Source organism: Rattus norvegicus, chromosome 1 (genome assembly GCF_036323735.1).
Source record: "Rattus norvegicus strain BN/NHsdMcwi chromosome 1, GRCr8, whole genome shotgun sequence".
Lineage (NCBI taxonomy): Eukaryota > Metazoa > Chordata > Mammalia > Rodentia > Muridae > Rattus > Rattus norvegicus.
This window is the reverse complement of record NC_086019.1, coordinates 206595760-206616323: the sequence shown is the minus strand read 5'-3', so window position 1 is coordinate 206616323 and position 20564 is coordinate 206595760. Positions and strand designations below refer to the sequence as shown.

The window sequence follows — 20564 nt, the reverse complement described above, 5'->3', positions numbered from 1 at the left end:
GTCCTGCAGATGAATGGTGGTGGCAGTATACAGCGACCAGAATGTCCTCAAGGCTTCTGGGTTTTACTCTTCAACGTTGAAAGTGTAGATGTGTATTTGACTATAAAATATGATTTAAAAATAAAGATTGAGGGTGTGGCTCTGTGACAATGTAATTGCCTAGTATCCATGAGGCACTGGGTTGGATCCCTGGCATTGCCGCACTGGGGAATATAATGGTAAAAATTTTTTTAAAAATCAGGAAAGGGCCATCTGCTACATTTTATCTACTGTGCCTTAAAAGTCAGGCAGGGCAGCCCAAGGGCATGGGTGGTTCTCGTGCCTCACAAGCTGAAGCGGAGAGCTGAACATTCTCTTCTCCAGCTGTACTTCAGGCGGCCAGCCCGCGCAGCGTGCTGTTGTGAGCGGCAGAGGGCGCACGTGGACAGAGCAGACAGCCAAGCTCGCTGCACCTGCTAGACCCAGAGTGAACATCTAGTCTCCGCACTCCGTAGCAGCCAGTACTGTCTCAGTCTGGGCGAGCCTCTAGCACTGGTAAGGTTCTGTCAACACAAAAGACTCCAATAGGCGTACTCAGGTCTGGGGCCGGTACGGTGCAGAAAGGCTGCCAGAGGATGGATCCTGTTCCCCCCTTGGCATAGATGCCGCTGACTGAATTCAGCTCAGAAGAAACCAGCATCCTGAGACTGCTTCGCCAGCTCCAAACCCTTCTCATCAGCTCTACAGACTGCCTCGCTCCTTGGGGTGCGGGGGAACACGGTCTGTAATGCTGGAATGGGCCATAACTAGCATCATCTATATGGTAGAGCCTAGCATGTCCACCCACAAATTGTATGTGTATAATCATAAGAGTGTCCTAACACAAAACTATAAGCTTACTTGAAATACTTTGGGGTTTTTGGTAATTTTTTTGTTTTGTTTTTGCCTTTTTTGTTTTTGTTTTTGTTTTGTTTTGTTTTTGTTTGGTTTTTTTGTTGTTGCAACAGGATTATATCAAATACAACATTGTATTACAATCTTAAAAGTGTGGGAACAGACTACTGGCTAAGCCCACCCACCTGGGTTTCCAGAATGACCTCCAGGTCACCTGTACCCTGCTGCTCAAACCTGGCAAGAATCCGCCCCAGCATAACCAAGATCTATTTGGGCAACTCCCAGAGAATCAGACCATATCCTGTCACACTCTTCCTCACCTGGGTAGTCCCCATTGGGCTCCTCTTGAACCTGGTAGAGCGAAAAACAAAGCATGCCCCACACACACACTCATTCTCCCCCCCCCACACACACACACACTTGTACCTGACAACTCCTTTGTCAGCCTCCATATCTCAGGCTCCAGTCCCTTTCAGAGCTGCTGCTGCCTCCTCCAGAATCCTACATGACCTGATTGCCTGGACCCGTCCAGGTCTCAGCTTGCGTTACTCCCCCTTCCCAGGCCCCAAACTCCCCATTTTGGGGTCTCAGAGTGGGCAGGAAGCCAGCACATCAGCCACCCCAACACTGACCTGAACAAGTATCCAGTAGAGCTGGCCATCTTCGGCCTCAAGAGCTACCTTCAGCGGGAGGCCTCCATTCAGGGCCCAGCCTGAGTCAGGGAGACAAAGGTCTGAACCCAGAGCCAACCCCAAACATCCCTGGGGCTCCCCATGCTTCCTTCCTGGCAGCACTCCCAAGTTGTTTGTTTATTTTGTGCTATTTCTGAGCCAGAGACATCTCTTCCCTCCAACCTGCATTAGTCCCAGGCTAGACTTGCAGTCTCCCCTTGGGCTACATAGAGAGGTTTCTGCAAGCCGTTTCTAAACACTCATAACAACCAAGCCAAGCAGGATACAGTAGGAGAAGGTCCCTGCAGAGCCTTGCCCAATACCTACTGTGATTCGTAGTATTCCTGTGCAACCTGGGATAGCTAGCATAGGAGTGCTTCTTTGTGTCTGCTTCACTTTCTGTGACCCTTCCTTCAACCAGTCATCTCCTAAATTCTGTCCTTAACCTAGTGAGAAGGACACTAGGGGAAGTTTAGGATACTCCCTCCCTTAGCGCACGCACACACACACACACACACACACACACACACACACGCACACACAGAAAACTCATGCTATCTGGCCCCCACCCCCTTCACCCACCTGCCTAGTCAGGTCCTTTTTTTTTTTTTTTTTTTTTTTTTTTTGAAGTGTCTGGCATCATGGTGGGTGCTTGTAATCTCAGCACTAAGAAGGCTAAGACCGGTCTGAGATACAATAAAGAATTTTCGGCCAACCTGGGTTGTAGAGTGTGTTCTCGAGGAGGGGGAAAACTAAGGGAAACGTGGCTTATGTTTGCAGGTAGACCACTTTGGCAAAAGACTCTCCTTCCTCTCAGATCTGCCTGACCCCTGTGTATTTCTGCCCTAGTTGTAATTACCCATGTTTTGTTCTGCGTGCTCACGTGGTTGTGTTCGCACAGTGGGATGGGGCCGACAGTCCCCAGCGGGTAGGGGAGACGTCGGGGTGGGAGTAGAGGTCTGTTTCCAGGCGGCTTTTCATTGGAAGCATCAAGAGCTGGATGTCATAGGTTGGGGGGGGGGGCGACAGCGCCGCCCTGGGGAGCAAACCGGTGGGTCTGGAGCCCCGCCCCCCGAGTTCCCGGGATGAGTGACCTGAGGCAAACCATATCACCTAGGAGCTTCTCCCGCAAAGTGGAGAGCTGGACTTCCACCTCCAGGGGTCGTGGAGAGGACAAACGTGGACGCCGCAGGTAAGGCCTTTTGCCGGGACGGGTGTCCGAGACGCTGTACCGGGGCCTCACTGGGGCAGGGGAGGCGCACTCTGGGAGGGCGTCCACACGCGAACAAAGGCTAAGGGAAGGAGAGAAACCCGCGACATCTCTAGTCCAGGAGGGCCTAGAAAGGAGGACCCTTGCATACTGGGTCAATAGGCGCGGGTTAGAGGGCCGCGATGCTAAGGGTTCTTGGGGAATACCAGGAGCCCTGGGCTGGGAAGGCTTCCTGGAGGTGGGGAGCCCCAGTGTGCGTGGTCCCTTTAAGAACCGATGCCCGAGAAGCTTGGGGCGCGGGGGACGGAGGGCGGTGGCAGAGAGACCCACGGCCGCCGCCAGGGCTCCGCACCCAGCGCCCGCTCCGCTGACGTCACCTGCCCCCGAGCGGCTCACTCTGATTGGCTGCAGGTGACGTCAGGGGCTTTTTCGCTCGGCATGACCTCATCCCCACCGGCAGCCCCGCCCTCCGCCCCGGGCCTGTCACTCGCGGCTCCCGCGGTGGCCGAGCCGGCTCCGCGGACCCCCGCCCCACCCGGACGCCGGACGCCGGACGCTGAGCCGGGCCGGAGCCGCCGGCCGCGCCCGCCAAGTCGCGGGCTGGGATGCGCGCCGTGAGCGCGCGTGCCCGACCGCAGTACGCGCGCTCCGTCCCGAGCGAGCGCTCCCCGCGGTGGCGGCGACGACGACGGCGGCGGCGGCGACGCGCCCCGCGCGCCTCTCCGGCCCTTGCCCCGGCTACGCGGGCCCCCGACGGGCCCATGGGTGGCGGAACGGAGCGGGCGCCCTGAGCGCGGCACCGACGTCGGGGGCAACCCCAGGGCAAGCGAGAGCCAGGTGAGCCAGGCGCTGACACCGGTCGGGTCCAAAGCCGGGTGTGGGCCCCGGGGAGTATGGAGGTTTCTGCGGGTTTGCGTCCTGAAGGAAGCTCTTTGGAGCACGGAGGAATAGGTGGCTCTACCCCGCGAGCAGCGCGCGCTGCAGATCCGCGCCCGCAGTGAGCTGTCTTTCTCTGCATATTCCTTCTTATCTGGAGGGCTAAGAGACCTAGGGATTTGCGGGGGAGGGCTGAGATCCAGCACATATCGGTGAGAGTCCCTGCGAGGCGCCCCCGCTGGCAGCCAGATTTGGAGAAGGTCGTCCACGGTTGCAGTGGGCAGGGGCAGAAAAACCTCCGACGCCAGAGGGTCGGCTCTCTGCGGTAGGCTCCTTATCTGGAGGGGAAGCTCTAGGACCCCCCACTCTTCGGCTTGCATGGCTGTCCCGTCACCCCCACTTCATGGTGCTCCACTCGCCTCTGCGGATAAAGAACATCTTTACCCAACGCAGAGGCAGTAGGCGCGATGCTGGGGGAGGGGCCGGCACGGCTGCCTCCTGCAGCCTGTCTCCCTGGCCTATCTGCCTACCTTGGGAGGGAGCAGCCAGTCAGCTGCCGCGGGTACCCGTGTGCCAAACCTTGCAGGTGGAGGAGCAAGAACAGCTCAGCTTCCACTAGATCAGACGTCTTGGAATAAATTTGCCTCTGACTCCTTGTTGACAGGGTGTGCTGCGTCTGCAGCAGGAAGATTGGGGGCCTTGGTGGTGCAGTGATGGGGGTGGGGGACCAGTGTGGCATCTGCAATGCTCTGTTGTGCAGCATGGGGTGGGGATGGAGGTGCTTCAGGTCAGGGGCACGGCTTCTTTCACGGTATGAATGAATTCAAAATGGAAATTCAATGACCTGTAGACCCATTCCCTATTGGCTTGCCTCTAGGGTAGCTGGGTGGGTGAGGGTAGTTTACAGTGCCAGGCTCTGCCCTGGGAGGTCAGAGTCCCCGTGCATTCACTCCTTGGTTAACAGGCACCTGCTACAGAGGAGCGAATCACGTGACCAGGAGCTGTAGGTTCATCTTTATGTCTGACTGCTGCAGTAAGCTTAGGGACCTCAAGAGAGTTGCTGGGCAGGTTCTCTTTTCCTCCTGCCCTGTGCCCTTGGGGACACTTGAGGGTGCCTCTGGGGACTTAGCACTGAACACAAATGCAAAAGGATGCTTCAAGTCGATGTGTATAGGATTCCTGCCAACATCTTTCTTCTTGGGCTGATATTGAGAAGTTTCAACTGGACAGTGGCTCGGCGTGGTACCTCTGTGGGTGGGTTTGGAGAGAGTCTGTTAGGCAGTTTACAGAGGAAGCAGGGACAGAGGCTGAACCCACAGCAAGAGAGATCCTTGTGCTGTGATCCTAAGAAATGTGTGAGCCAAAGAACCTGACTGGATCTCTCAGGACCACAGCTCTCTCGGGCCTCCACTGTCTCTTTTTGGCCATTTGCCTGACTGAGAAAATGTTTCTGTCCCCTCTCCAGGGACAAGGGTGCAGAACAGCCTGGTCAGAGAAGCCAAGGCCTCAACTGCCATGCAGGGACATTTGAGCCCCTCCCTCTAGGAGATGATCCCTGCCAGTCTTCAGAAGTGCCCAGTGTGACAGTAAGCTGGTGTCTCAGCATCTTGGGCTCCTAATTTCTGACTCTTTCCTGAGAGCCTGCCTGGCTGTGAGCAGGGATGACCAGGTCAGACCGTTGTGAGAAGCGACCCAGTCTTGCAGTGGCTAATGGTCCTGGCAGCCATTTCTAGAAGTAGAGAGTTTCTTGTTGCTAGGCACTGAGAGGAGTAGATTAGTGACCCAGGACTTGAGCTTCTGTTGGTCACATAAGGGCTCAGGAGTCAGAACATGTCGTGTGGGAACCCCAGTGTGAAAGGTAGTGGACTGGCACTTGGTATGTGGGCACCAGGGGCTTTGGTATGCAGAAGGCAGAAGGCAAGGGTGTGTGTGCAACTGTGTGATGCACTCCAGGCGATTGTAATGTCTTGTGTATGTGTAGATGGACATGTGTGTAATTGCACTCAGGGACAAGACGGATTGTCAATAAGGCGTGCATCTGCCAGTGTACAGAGGGGAGTGTTCCTGTGCCCAGGGAACAGTGCCACAAGGGCTGTACTGTGGACCTTGCCTTCAGCAAAGGGGGGCTGTCTGGGACCTCCCTGAGGGGTGTGGCCTGGGAAAGCTTCCTCTTGACTTTGAATTTAGGAATGCTTGTCTCCTGGCTCAAGATCCTTTGGTGAAGGCCTACAGCCTCTGCATAAGGGGTCTTGACCACCCTGCAACCCCATTCAAGGCTCCCGAAGAACAGGCTGATAGCTGTTCTCTCTGGGAAGGAGTGGGCAGGGAGTGCTTAGGAACATATGCTTTGCTAAGATTTTGCATGGTCTGTCTCTGCCCTGCCTGACCCTCTCAAAACCGTCCCTACGTATCTATTTCAAACCCCAATGAATTCTATCCAGTGCTAGGCCTGATGCCCAGCATTGAGGAAGCCAGGGGTGAGCGTACAAAGAGGTGCTGTTAGGATGGGCTACTGAAGACCAGCATAATGCAGGATTTTCTACATGAGGGGGCTCAAAGGAGTGAGCAGTGCAGTATACAGATGGCCTCAGAGCAATGGGGAGCCAGTGAGAGGCAGTGTGGGGCTGGGTCCTGAGAAGTAGGGCATGGTTGGAGTAAGGGGGCTTCATTGCTGTCTTTGAGTTATAGGTCAGAGCTACTGGGCACCTGCCATGGAGGAATGGGAGCATAGAGGAGGGAGACCTGCCTAATCTGCAGAGCAGCTTGCTTCATGGCTGCTGCAGTAGGAGCAGCCGTTGCCTGGCACCTCTGCTGTTGCCATGGCAACATTGGAGGTGCTAACTTGCTAATGAGTCCCCCTCCGCTGCAAATAACAATACTGTAACGGTTAATAGGGCCCAGCTCCAGTTCTCAGGGTTCCCTCGGAGGTAGAAGAAGGGACAGGTATCAGGACTGAGTATTGCTGCCACCCCACCCCCACCCCCATTCCACCTGCCACCAACCTGCTCTCTTCTGCCCTCCCCTCTGGGACTCCCTTTCCTGCCATCCTCTGCTACAGCCCCTTGTGGGGTTGTGATGAGGGTCTTCAGATGGGGCAACCCTAGCAAAACTACCCTCAGGGTAGTTCAAGGGCTGCTGCAGAGGGGGTGGGGCTGTGCCTTCCAGCTCCCTATACTGGTAGCTCTCTGCTTCCCTCGATGCAGTTAACCCATCTTGCTCACCTGGGAAGGGGTGGACACTGCTGGGTGACAGGACCAAGGGACTCAGAAAAGGCCGTTCTGCACCCCAGCATCCTGTGCTCTAACCCTCTCAGAGACCTGGGCTTTTAGTCCCATTGTCCAGCTCTGCTAGTAGGAAAGCCCACTCCTTCCTCTGGCCTAACCACTAGCCTGTTGTTCCCTCATGCAAGATTCTAGTTAGAGCGCAGGGAAATGTCCCTGAACATTTAAAATAAGCATTTGATCAGAATGTTTTCAGCAGACGGAGGACCCTAGTCTGTTGCTGTTGAGATTACTCAGTGTGACTGGCCCAGGCCTGACTCCCCAGGGAAGGACTTGTAGAGAGGCCCAAGACACACAGAGATGTCAGGGATTGGCACCCCAAAGCCCTCCACCCCAGACTGTACACTGGCAAGGTTTGGAAGTTGTGCCCTTGTACCAGCATGGTAGCTCCACGTAGGCGCCTACATGACTGCAGAAGAGGAGTGGGAATGGGCCAGGCCTGGAAGGGGCTCAAGTGAGTGTCTAGAGAGCCAAGGTCCTTCCTACCCCACTACATTTGTAAGGCTAGATGAAGGGAATATTGTACCTGCCCTGCTATTTTACCCTCCACTACCTCATGCCTCATTGTCCTGACACTGCATTCATGGCGGGGGGGGGGGTGTTCCAGGGGAGACAGCACCTGACAAATGAGAGTCATCAAGCCTAAAACACAAGGCTTCTAGGTCCCCTGATGCTAGCCATTTTCATTCTCTCCACATATTCTTCAGCCCAAGAGCTTCTGGGGCCATGCAGAAGGTCCAGCAGCTCCAAGCATCCTAGGTACCACAACCTTCATCCTAGGGCTGACAAACCCCCGTCCCTTTGTACAATGCGTAGAGTGCACCAACCTCACGCTGAGGCATACATCAGGAACAGTAAAACAGGAGCTCCCTAGTACCTGGCCTTCAGCTTCCAGAGCCCATGAGCAGGGGTGGGGTCGGGGTGGGTGGTCATGCTGGTCCTTCTCTTCTCTCTACCAGCATCAAGATTATGAGCTTAGAGAACCTTTTCTGGAGATGGATTCTGGGAATTGGCCATGCAGCACTGTGTCAAGGAAGGGAGGTCTGAGAGGCCTGGGAAAAGAACAAAGCCAAGCTTTGTACCCTAGGGTCCCCAGAAGAGGAAAATGCAGAGCTCAGCAGGACAGAAGTTGAGGAAGGCACAGGTACAGCTGCACCCCAGAGCCCATAATAAGGACCGTACGTTTGGGTCCTCATTTGTCATCTGCCTTATGCTAAACCCCAGGCAGAGCAGGGGGTGATCAGGGTCTCTTCTCTGCACTCACCCCACCGGGTAAGGCATTGGCTCATCCATCCAGGAGGAAGGGTTCAAAGGATGTGCCAGGTGCCAAACACAGGGCCTGCCTGGGAGCCAGCTGTGGCCGCCCAGATCCCATCATCTGCTGACCATCCACCTTTCCCTCAGGTCTGGGACCATGCACTAGGGTACCCAGAACACTGCAAGGCCACGCCCTCCTCACTTCAGGGGTCACTCTCCCCACTGCTACCACCCCACCATGGCTGGGGATCGGCTCCCGAGGAAGGTGATGGATGCAAAGAAACTGGCCAGCCTGCTGCGCGGCGGGCCCGGGGGCCCTTTGGTCATCGACAGTCGGTCCTTCGTGGAGTATAACAGCTGCCACGTGCTGAGCTCTGTGAACATCTGCTGTTCCAAGCTGGTGAAGAGGCGCCTTCAGCAGGGAAAAGTGACCATTGCTGAGCTCATCCAGCCTGCTGCGCGAAGCCAGGTACCTGGGGTCCACCTAGCATATGTCTCCAGGACTGACCATTCCTGAGCAAGCATGCGTTCTGTCACCTCTGAAACAGACAGAGGAACTCCTAGGCCTGGTGCCAAGAGCCCTCTGATCAAGCATTTCCCCTTTCCTGTCTCTCAATTCCAAATTGGGTTCCTTGGGGTTACAGCTGGGAGTGCTGTAGGCCAGTCCTCTCTAGTGAGGCCTTCCTCTAGAAGTCTGGGAAGCCCCTTTGTCTCCCCATATACAAGGCAGACAAGGGAAGTGGGGTTTGCATGGAGGGTACAGCAGGGTAGATGCAGCGGGATGGTACACGCTGAGGACAAGGACAGCTGGGTCTGGCCACTCTGACTGTGGTAAGGCCAGGAGGAGAAGACTAAGGGGATTATAGTCGTCAGATCACCTCACTATCCTCCCCATCCCTCTTCCTGGAGTCTTCTGTGACCCAGAATGTTCCCCAGGAAGGAAAATCGTTTCATGGACAGATTTCTTCCCCAAGACTATCCAGTGCAGCAGCTGGGGAGGGACTAGCATTGGTAGCCTTCGCCAGGCTACCAAGTACCAACTTCTCCCACCTCTTTTGGGCTAGAGGGGGCGTGCCAACAAACTAGGGCCTTTAGAAGGATTTCAATTTCTGAACTGCCCGACTTCAAGCTGAGATGTCAGAGAACCCAGGTGGGAATCCGCTTGTCGGGAGTCCCCCACTCCAAGGCCAGAACCAGCTCCCTGCGGGGCCAATGAAGGGAATCCAGTGATTAATCACCCCCATCGAGGACTCCAGCCAGAGCGCAATTCTATTGGCTGCTGATGACATCATCCAGCCTGGGGTTGACAGCTCAGCTGGCTTAAAGACTGAGTGTGCTTGGGAGGCGGGGACATCAGTCTGTCTGAGCAAAAGCCCCTCAACATCTGGCCCTAAGGCCACCACAATGGGGAACAGGGCAGGAGGAACCCCAGCTTCCAGCTTCACCTCCTAGCCTGGTGGTGTTTGGGAAGGGGAGTCCTACTGCAACCTCAGTTTCTCCATTAGGAGCTGGGGGAGAATGAATAAGAAGAGAGGTCCTGGCCTTCGAGGAAGCCTACAAACCAGCTCAGACTGTGTGTGTGTGTGGGGTGTGTGTGTGTGTGTGTGTGTGTGTGTGCGCGCGCGCGCGCTCCCTGAGACTCCATTAATCTCGCCTATGCCTCCTTAACACTTCTGGTTCTGGTGCTTTTGCCAATGAAGGCCAACTCAAGCCATCCCCACCCCTAGTCCCTGCCTGGTGCAAAGCCTGTTAGTGCGGGGGAGGATGACAGCAGACCCTGTCTCTTCTCTCCTATTGCTCTTCTAAGCAGCCTAAGTTCTGCCCTTATGGTCCCCTAGGTGGATGCCACAGAACCACAGGATGTGGTGGTGTATGACCAGAGCACACGAGATGCCAGTGTGCTGGCAGCAGACAGCTTCCTGTCCATCCTGCTCAGCAAGCTGGACGGCTGCTTCGACAGTGTGGCCATCCTCACAGGTGAACTCCTGGGATGGGCCAGGGCTGTGGGATACCTTCTGTTCTAAGCACCCCTCCCCATGCACTTGGCTAGGACTAGGAGTGTCAGAGGAAAAGTTATGTCCTGCAACTGTTGGTCCAGAAGGGGGATCCCAGTACCTCTGGACTTCTCAAAGCCCACTTCTACTTACATCAGCAGGAGAGGTGGACAAGTAGGAGCTCTCCAAGCCGTTTTTTGGTAGAGAGGGTGCCAGGGACCCAGGCAACAAACTGTCTCTGCCTCAAGGGGAGGAAATAAAGGTTTTTCCTCAGTCTATCCCAGAGCTGGTAACACATCAGGGGCCTTGCCCAGAGAAGGTACCAGCAGGCCACAGATTATCTTTCAGCAGCCTACTCCATCATGGCCTCTACCTGAGGGACCAGTAAGTATCTCTCTGGACTACCTGTGCTGGACAGCCTGGACAGCTGGCCTCCGAGCCCTACTCAGAGTCAGTCACACCCAGACACACACACACACACATACACACACACACACACACACACACACACACACACAGAGAGAGAGAGAGAGAGAGAGACAGAGACAGACGGAGACACAGAGACAGACAGACAGACAGAGACAGACAGAGACACAGACAGACAGACATTCTCATGGCTCATACTCCCACTCTCTACCATGCTAGGCACATTCACCCTCAGGCTGTGACTGAAAGGGCTTTTGTAGACTCTACCTCCTAGGAGGCAGAATAGCTGCTAGAGTGGGTTTATTCTAGGATGCCTGCCTGCTCTGCATGGCTGGAATCTGGGGCCTTTTCTGATGCCCTCTGCCCATGCTGGTAGCCTCTGCATAGCACGTAGCTGTTGGAATGGCCTCCACACCCACTACATATGGAGTGGAATAAGTGAGTGGGTGGCCAGGCCAGTTCAATGGCACCAGAATCCCATAAGTACCATGGCGTAAAGCCCAACCTGAGAGGAAGGCTGGGAGGGCCTGGACTGCTTTTAGTTAAACTGCTAGGTAGATGCCAGGGAGATGAACCCCGTCTGAGGCACTCTGGCTTCTCTAACTGGTTTGGAGACTCAGTATCACGTGTAGGGCTAGTGTCTTTGTGTACATTTGGATATGTCCCACCACACTCTGGGCCAGTATGATCCAAGCACATCTGTGTGCCCTGAGCCTCTGGTATCTGCCACACGCATATGTGCATGCACCCCGCCTCTGATATTTGTACAGATGCTGAGCCTGTCTGGGTGGGACTCATGACATTGTGCATGTGTGAATTCTTGGAACCAGAAGCCACATAGCTATACCCTAGCTCCAGCCTCCGGGCTTAGTTTGGGAGAGAGAGAGGAATTTGGGCCTTTTTTTTTTTTAAAAAAATACTTTATTACTTTATTTATTTAGTATGTATGAGTACGTTGTAGCTGTCTTCAGATACACCAGAATCTGTTATAGATGGTTGTGAGCCACCATGTGGTTGCTGGGAATTGAACTCAAGACCTCTGGGAGAGCAGTCAGTGCTCTTAACCACTGAGCCATCTCTCCAGCCCAAATTTGGGCCTTTTTACAAGCCCACTCAGCCTATAGGAATCCCTCCAGGGCCCAACTCACCACCCTAGTCATGAATGGAAGAACAAGGTTCTTCTGAAAATACAGAGGGCTCCAGAGCTGCACCCTTCCTGGTCCTAGAAGGACAAACCCAAACCTGACAGTGCCTGTCTCTTAGGGGTAAGGGGCAAGGGGTAAGGGGCAAGGGGTAAGGGGCAAGGGGCAAGGGGTAAGGGGAAAGGGGCAAGGGGTAAGGGGCAAGGGGTAAGGGGCAAGGGGTAAGGGGCAAGGACATATGGAGACTAGGGTAGCCTTAGGCTGGGCTCCCAGAGGATTCATTTGGACCTGGTTGTGCTCTAGCTAGCTCCCTGCAGTTATAGGTGTCTGCCCTGTCAAGTTTGAGTTCTTGTCCTCCTTTGTTCAAATACTGAGCTAGGGAGTCAGTGCAGTGTCAGTGCAGTGTGAGACAGGCTCAGAGTGCTACCATAATGATCTAGCTAGTGCACAATCAGAAGCAGACACTGATCAGGGGCTGGGGACGGTTTCACGGCACACACAGAGCTCCTTGGCCAAACACAACAGAGGCCAGGCCTTTACATATCATCCTCTGGCTGGTGTTCACAGGAAGCTCAAGCAACTGGGGATGGCCAGTGAAGGGAATCAGGAGAGGGAACTCAAGCAGTGCTCCCACAGTCAGGTTTGCAGGGAAGGTAATGAACTTAGTCCCCCTTTTCCCCTAGGTTGGAGTTTATTAAGAAAGAGCTTTAAGCTTGATGTCATTATGCCTTGGCTACATTTCTGCTGCTGTGATTAAATGCCAAGTCAAATGCCACTTCCAGGAGGAAGGGTTTATCTGGATCACAGATAAGGGTGCAACCATCATGGTGGGGCAATTAGGATGGCAGGAGCCTGAAGTAGCTGATCACATGACATCCACAATCAGGAACAGAAGAGTGCATGTGGGCGGGCTGGTGGCCAACTCAGTTTCTGCAGTTTGTACTATCCGGGATCCCCTGCCCAGGAATGGTTCTGTCCACAGTTAGGATGGGTCTTTCCATATCAATTAGCATACTTAAGATAATTTCCCATAGGCAAGTGGTTTTAGATTCTGTCCAGTCGACAACCCTAACCGTCACAGTGTGCATCAGTATAGAAAAGGGGAGGGAAGGCGGGCTTTAGCTCTTTGAACAGCAGGCAGGCACACCTTTAGCCAGGAGTGCGTGCAGCTTGTGGGTTGTACTGTCTCCATGGAATGTGGGCCAGTGATGCCACAGCTGTGAGACAGTCTCTGCAGTCCAACCAACAGGCTTGGAGATGCTGATGGGCCCCAGACCCTTGTGGTTAGGTGGCTGTAGTGAGAACAGAGCAAGCCTGGCAATCAGTAACCTGAGCTGGACCAAGGCCATTGCACAAACAAATGTATGTTTCTGTATATGTCTCCTTATAAACATTGTAGTAAGGGCACTGTCTCTGGCCTCCCAGACACAGGATATGGGTAGTGTATGAGAATTTCTATAGGAGAATGAGCTTCAAAGATGGCCAGAGAGTTTCCTAGGCCTCAAAGATACTTAACAACTAGCCAAGGCTCACTCACTCAACCTTGGTGTCCCCATTTCCACCCACCCCAAAGCCTTGGATAGCGCCCCCTCCCAAATCCCTGGGTCCTTGGTACCTACCTGCCTTTCTCCAAACCAGGGGGAGAGCAGCGATTGCCTGTGGGGGATATGATTGAGACCAGAAACTGAGGCCACTTGTTTGTCACAACTTGTCATTGTGGAATATAGCAAGGTTCATTCTACTGAGTTCGTCTCACCATGCTGAGAGCTGGTGGGCACCAGATAGATGCTGCTCAGTTTCTAGATGAACCCCAGCCAGGCTAGATGTGGCTGGCTCAATTTTCACATCTTTATAATTGTTTTATTTGAGCTTCTCAACAATGCCGTGTGGCAAGAAAATAAGGAAACTGAGGCCCATGGTCACTGAGTCAGACATACCAGAGGAGCCAGCTTAGGTATCTCAAACTGGTGGAAGGTTTCTTTTCCCAGACTAGAGTTCCGATCTTGGATGTATCTAGACAAGGACCACAGGGAGCAGGCTGTGTGTGCCCTGCATGCAGGCTCTACCCTACTTCTCTGTCATCTGCTGGGTGGACTGGAGCCATGACCCAACCACAAATGCCCTGTGGGCTATGGCAATTCCAGTGGGTGATGTCATGTCCAAAGAGGCCCCACCTCAGAAGCCCTTTCCTCCCAGACCTGGCACTTGAGCCCAGGCCTGTGGCTTCCAGCCAGCTGGAGTCGGGGAAGGATTGCATCAGCAAGGAGAGAGGCTAAATGCCAGCCTGGCCCCAGGCCAGGGGCTGGAGAAGGACTTACCATGTCATACCTGGGGAATAAGAGACCACTGATGAGGTCTAAGCCACCCCCTGCCTGGGTCCCATGTGCCACGCTGACAGGCCACCTTGACCCTACATTTATGGGCATCAAAGCAATGCCCCTGAGCCAGTCCCTAATTAGCTTGAGGAGGAATGTGGGCGTAGGTGCCTGCTCTAAATGAGCAGCAGCACACCCCCCAGTGCTGCACAGAAGAGCAGGTAGCCTACCAGCAGGAGTCCAGGTGCTAGGCCAGAAGCAGGCTGGGCTTGGGGTCTGCAAGGTGTGGCTAAGTCCAGAGGAATTCTCTCCTGCCCCAGCTGGCCAGCCTCCTCAAGAGCCTTGTGTCTCCTTCCACAGGAGGTTTTGCCACGTTCTCCTCCTGCTTCCCTGGCCTCTGTGAGGGCAAACCTGCCACCCTACCATCCATGAGCCTCTCTCAGCCCTGCCTGCCTGTGCCCAGTGTCGGCCTGACCCGAATCCTGCCTCACCTCTACCTGGGCTCTCAGAAAGACGTCTTGAACAAGGTGAGTACACAGGGGGTCACTGCCAATGGGAGAAAGGGGTGGGTGGATCTGGAATTAGGTCCTCGGGTGGTCCGAGAGGAAGATAGAATGAATATGAGCTCAGAGCACAGGAGGACCCAGAGCCTCCCAACCCACTGGCCTACAGCATGGCCCAGGCAGGAACACAGCAGGGCTGATGGAAAAGCAGACTCCCAGTCTCTTCTGTGGTGGGGCTGGAAGCCTGCATGCCAAACTGCTTCTGTCACTGGGCCCCCGGCCAGCTCTGAAAGAATCCCGTGTTTTAAAAATGGTGAGGAGGGAAAAGGATGAAGGCACCGCCCAGGCAACCATAAAATTCCTGGGAGCCCAATGCTGGCCATGGGTGTGGCTTGCAGAAGCCATCCTTCCTGTACCCATGCTGTGGGCTCCAGGGTTGAGATGAGAAGGGGTTTCAAAACCCAGTCTTTTCCTGTATGGCAAGATCTTGAGCAAAATCTGAGGCTCGGGGGCATCACAAGACTTTAGAGTCCTGTTCTACAGAGAGAGGAGGGGTGGGGGTTGGAGGGACAGACAGAAGGGGGTTGGTTCTAATCCCACTAGGGGGCTTTGCTTTTCTCTGCTGCCCAATTCTGACCCATCTTCCTATTCCACCAGGATCTGATGACCCAAAATGGAATAAGCTATGTCCTCAATGCCAGCAACTCCTGCCCTAAACCGGACTTCATCTGTGAGAGCCGTTTCATGCGTATCCCCATCAATGACAACTACTGTGAAAAGCTGCTGCCCTGGCTGGACAAGTCCATTGAGTTTATTGGTGAGGGGAAGGGAGAGCATGTGTGTCTCTATAGGGTGGAAGAGGAGGCTCGCTAGAGGAAGACTAGACAGAGGCAGAGGGGAGAACTGGGAGGGCCCACCCAGCTCTGAGAAGTCACCAGCACTGTTAGGGGCTGCCTTGGGTAGGGAGGAACAGTGCAATCTCAGCCCTCACCTGATCTCCCACCATCCACCTGCCCCCAGATAAAGCCAAGCTGTCCAGCTGCCAAGTCATCGTTCACTGTCTGGCTGGCATTTCTCGCTCTGCCACCATCGCCATCGCGTACATCATGAAAACCATGGGCATGTCTTCTGACGACGCATACAGGTATTCTCCTCCTGGGCCCTAGGGAACTCCACAACCAATGGCTAACAGCTTTGTCCTCCCTTTCCTCTCCCCACCCACTTGGATTTTACAAATTACTAGCCTGGCAGGGAGGGAAAACCTAAGCCCAACACAGAGCGTGGGTACTTAAAGGTTTGCCACGGGTGCTGCACAGGAGGAAAAAAAAAAAAAGATCAGTGACAAGGTCGTTCTGACAGAAATGCCTCTTGCTTGCTTAGGTTTGTGAAGGATCGGCGCCCCTCCATCTCGCCCAACTTCAACTTCCTGGGCCAGTTGCTGGAGTATGAGAGGAGTCTGAAGCTGCTGGCTGCCCTGCAGAGTGATGGACCTCACTTGGGGACCCCTGAGCCCCTCATGGGCCCGGCAGCAGGCATCCCACTGCCCCGGCTGCCACCATCTACCTCAGAGAGCGCTGCCACCGGGAGCGAGGCAGCCACTGCAGCCAAGGAGGGCAGCCCTAGTGCTGGAGGGGATGCTCTGATCCCCAGCACAGCTCCAGCGACCAGTGCACTGCAACAGGGCCTGCGTGGCCTGCACCTCTCCTCTGACCGCCTCCAGGACACCAACCGCCTCAAGCGCTCCTTCTCCCTGGACATCAAGTCGGCCTATGCACCCAGCAGGAGGCCCGACTTTCCCGGCCCACCCGACCCCGGTGAAGCCCCAAAGCTCTGCAAGCTGGACAGCCCGTCTGGGGGCACACTGGGCCTGCCCTCGCCCAGCCCCGACAGCCCGGACTCCGTTCCAGAGTGCCGCCCACGACCCCGCCGGCGACGTCCCCCGGTCAGTTCGCCGGCCCGCTCCCCCGCTCATGGCCTGGCCCTAAACTTTGGAGACACGGCCCGGCAGACTCCGCGGCACGGCCTCTCGGCCCTGTCGGCGCCCGGGCTGCCTGGCCCTGGTCAGCCGTCTGGCCCTGGGGGCTGGGTGCCGCCACTGGACTCCCCAGGCACACCGTCACCCGACGGACCCTGGTGCTTCAGCCCCGAGGGCGCGCAGGGTCCAGGCGCTGTGTTCTCCGCCTTTGGCCGGGCGAGCGCAGGCGCACCTGGACCCGGTAGTGGCAGCAGCGGTGGCGGCGGCGGCAGCAGCAGCAGTAGCAGTAGTAGCAGCAGCGGCGACCTGCGGCGGCGGGATGTGCGGACCAGCTGGCCCGAGGAGCCTGCTGCAGATGCACAGTTCAAGAGGCGCAGCTGCCAGATGGAGTTCGAAGAGGGCATGGTGGAGGGGCGGGCACGTGGCGAGGAGCTGGCAGCCCTGGGCAAGCAAACCAGCTTCTCTGGCAGCGTGGAGGTCATCGAAGTATCGTGACCCTTCAGGAGTCCCTGTGCCCTTGCTCCAGCCAGGCCAGGTATAAATATATATTATATATAAAACACACAGAAAAGGTAAATGGTTTTACTGCAATTTTTATCAAGAAGTAAATATTTCGATTTTTTTATTTATTTAAGCTAGTGATCTGGCAACTGTGCGGGGCGGCCCTAAAGCTCTGTTTTTACTGTCTGGTATTTAAACTGAAACAGGTTTCTAAGCAATATGAGGCCACCTTCAATCCCAAGCTGGGTTGACAGGCCTGGGCCCCTCCTGGCCCCTCCCCTCTGGAAACATTACTGACCTTTCAAAGAGCTGCCCAGCTTTCCTGCACTTTTTACATAAGAAAGGGGGGAGGGATGAAAAAAAAACAGAAAACAAACAAACAAAAAAAAATCAAAACACAAAAACCCAAACCCTTACTTGCCACAAACTGAGCCGCAGACCCCTTCCATTCCTTTCTCTCCTCTCCTGGTCTCTCCTCTCCTGTTTCTCCTGTCTTGGGCTCTGCAGCAAAGCCATAGGTAAGGGGATGGACGGGGAAACCCTAGTGTCCCTGCAGAAGGCCCCACCAGCAGTGTCCCCACACCTCAGATTGCCAAGTCTTACTGGCATAAGGATATCTTCTCTGCCCTTCACCCCAGGGCTGTTCCCTGGCAGGTGTTGGTAGGCACTGGGCCAATGGACCAGAGATTTCAAGGAGACTTGGACAAGTGGGTTCCTGAAAGCCAGATGAGGTAGCTCCCAAGGCAAGGATGGAGGACCTCACTCCTGTGAGAGTGAGACCGAGTTTCTTAGAAGGGCCCTGGAGGCCATTCAGAGGAAGCACTTCTCTTTCCTTTGCAGGTGCTCCTGCCCATTGGGAACCCCAGTAGACTTCCCCAGCATGTACTGGGGCAGTGCCCAGTGCTAGTAGGAGGAGCTAAGCTAGCTGGGGCTGGCAGGGGCTATCTCTGCTGGTCAGAGGGGAGCTCTGGGCCCAGTAGGAATGGGGGTAGATTCAAGCTCTCATCATGGGCTCTTCCTGCCACAGGTAGGGCCTGGAATTCGAGTGCACCTGCGGGTTGAGTGCCTCTGAAGCAGGTGGAGTAAAGCACCCACCAAGCGCTTAGGCTTCTAGGAAGTGGAAATCCTCAGCTTTAGGAGAACTGTCTCCAAGCAGAGAAAGACCCCACCTAAGGACAGATGCTTGGAAAGTCCCCATGACTGCCCCATCCCCACAAGGGCTTCTCAGGAGAGAGTCCCCTATGATCCCCTTCCTAGGGTACTTTCCCCAGGGTCTTCAAGATGATATGCTAGCATCCACCCAAGGTGGCTTTTTCTAGGCTCAGAGCCAATCTAGGAGAAGGACAAGGAGAAAAGTGCCAGCCACCCTTGCTGAATATCCTCTTGGACTATTGGGGACCTAAAGTTTTGAGGCAGAATAGAGGTTCTTGCCCTCACATGTCTTCAAGTCTTGGAGTGGGTCTGTCCTTTGAGGAAGAAACCAGGGCTTGTTAACAGGTAGCTGGGGCAGGACAGAGTCTTGGAAAAGACCTAGGGTGGGCCCTTTCTACCCCACCTCTCTTGCTGTGTCCTCCTGTCTCTTCTTCTTTTGACCTGCTCCCTATGTTCCTGTCACCCTTCTTCTTAAACAAAAGTCCTGCCCCAGTTCTCTTGATTCCCACCTATCCTGATCCCTGAGAAAATAAGCTATTGTTGTATTTGCAATCTATGGATTAGAGGTTTAAGTATTTATTATTATTGGTTAATTATTATTATAATTATTATTAATTATGTAAATTTGCCTCCTGTCTGTCATTGAATTTCTGAGGTGACCCTGGGTGTGGAGGGTGCACTGGCTTCCCCCTCCATGCCCCCACTCTACTGCTGTCCAGGAGACAGTGGTATGGGGCCACCAGTTGGACCCTAAAGCTCCCCCTGGGGTCTGGTCCCTCCCCTCTCTTGATGGAGATATGGCATCTATCCTGGACACTTGGGGCCCATCAGCCTCAGTCTGTCTCTGTTCTCACTTACGCATGACTCTGGTCTCCCCAAAGTGAGCAGAAAGATGGAGGAGGTCTCAGCTCCCCCCTCCTTTGTGTTGGGGGAGGTGGAGCACAGGCTTTCCCTGGTGGCTTTTCACCCACTGTCCACGGTGTGGAGAGTATATGGTTCTCTCTTGCTCTCCCACCCCTCTTATCTGGTCACTGCCGGCACTGGAATGGCCCAGAATGCACCTGGCCGCCTCCTGTTGTTCAGTACAGGAGAGGTCCCTTGCCCAAGGCTTCCGGTCCCTGAGGACCAGGGTGCCAGCTTCCCCCTTGGGACCTTGCCCCATGAGGCCGCACTTTCCTGTCCCTCCTTTTGTATTTAAAACAATGTGTTGTAATAAATCATGAGAAGGATGTTTTCCTCAGGCCTCTGCTGACTCTTTCTTAGGGTTGGTTGTGGGAGAGGTTGGGCACTAGGGGGCACTCTGGAAGCTTCCTGAGACAAGGGTCTGGTAGGTTGTACCTGCAAAGTCTTCTTAAATGGGCAGAGGGAAGAATCTGAGGCTTACTGATAGACCAGGTATAGAGGAGGGGCACAGGATCTGATATGTACTCCTAGGGTGTAAAATACCCATTTCCTTATCTACTATTAAAATAACTGAAAACTAGATAGCTTTACATATCAGTTTGCAGGCTGGGGAGACACTCTGGTCAATATTTGCTGGGCAAGTGTGAGTACCTGAGGTGGATCACCAGAACCCAGGTATGGTGTCATACACTTGTAATCCCAGTGCCAGGAGACAAACACAGAAGGATATTGATGCTTATGGCCAGCCAGCCCAGCCTACTTGATGCCCAGGCCAACTTGTATGTGTCTCAAAACAAGTTTGATGGTGTTTTAGTCAGGGTTTCCACTGCTGTGAAGAGAAATCATGACCAAGGCAACTCTTATAAAGGAAAACATTCAATTGGGACTAGATTATACTTTCAGAGGTTAGTCTATTATCATCATGGTAGGAAGCATGGCAACGTGCAGGCAGACATGGTGCTGGAGGAGCCGAGAGTTCATCTTCATCCAACTGCAGCCAGGAGAGACTGTCTCATAGGCAACTAGGAGGAGGGTCTCAAAGCCCACACCCACAGTGACCCACTTCCGCCAACAAGGCCACACTTACTCCTACGAGGCCACACCTCCTAATAGTGCTACTCCCTGGGCTAAGCATATTCAAACCACCACAGGCAGCTTCTGAGGAAATGACACCTGAGGTTGATCTCTGGCCTCTACACACATGCACGAGCACGTTGCATACACAAGTGCACACATAAAAGCTCGGTTCACTTGTCAACTCCCCTCATAACACAATGCAACCGTTAACACAGTTCATTCCTCCAGACTGGTCTTTGCACATATACACACCTCTCCACTGTCTTTCCAACAGATGCAGGATTTAGATATATTCTTTTATGCAGCACAAGGACCAAAAATATACCATAGGGGCTGGCTTCTGCAGCACATATACTGAAACTGGGACAGTATGGAGAATGTTAGCATGACTCTCGTGCAAGGATGACA

The 20564-nt window shown here is 54.3% G+C and overlaps 1 protein-coding gene across 4 annotated transcripts; it reads left to right on the top strand.

Moving 5' to 3' along the window:
• Positions 1-2595: 2595 nt before the first annotated feature.
• On the top strand, positions 2596-19412 carry Dusp8 (dual specificity phosphatase 8). 4 transcript variants are annotated; one of them, XM_039083507.2, is made up of 8 exons: positions 3452-3591; positions 7871-8055; positions 8316-8637; positions 10007-10145; positions 14406-14572; positions 15206-15365; positions 15569-15692; positions 15929-19412. In XM_039083507.2, the coding sequence occupies exons 3-8, from the start codon at positions 8407-8409 to the stop codon at positions 17016-17018; spliced, it is 1911 nt and encodes a 636-aa protein (XP_038939435.1). In that variant the 5' UTR covers positions 3452-3591; positions 7871-8055; positions 8316-8406; the 3' UTR covers positions 17019-19412. The 4 variants fall into 4 exon arrangements, with proteins under 4 accessions (XP_038939443.1, XP_038939435.1, XP_038939432.1 ...); XM_039083515.2 differs by lacking the exons at positions 3452-3591; positions 7871-8055 and adding an exon at positions 2596-2736; XM_039083504.1 differs by lacking the exon at positions 7871-8055 and having other exon boundaries at positions 3455-3591.
• Positions 19413-20564: the final 1152 nt, after the last annotated feature.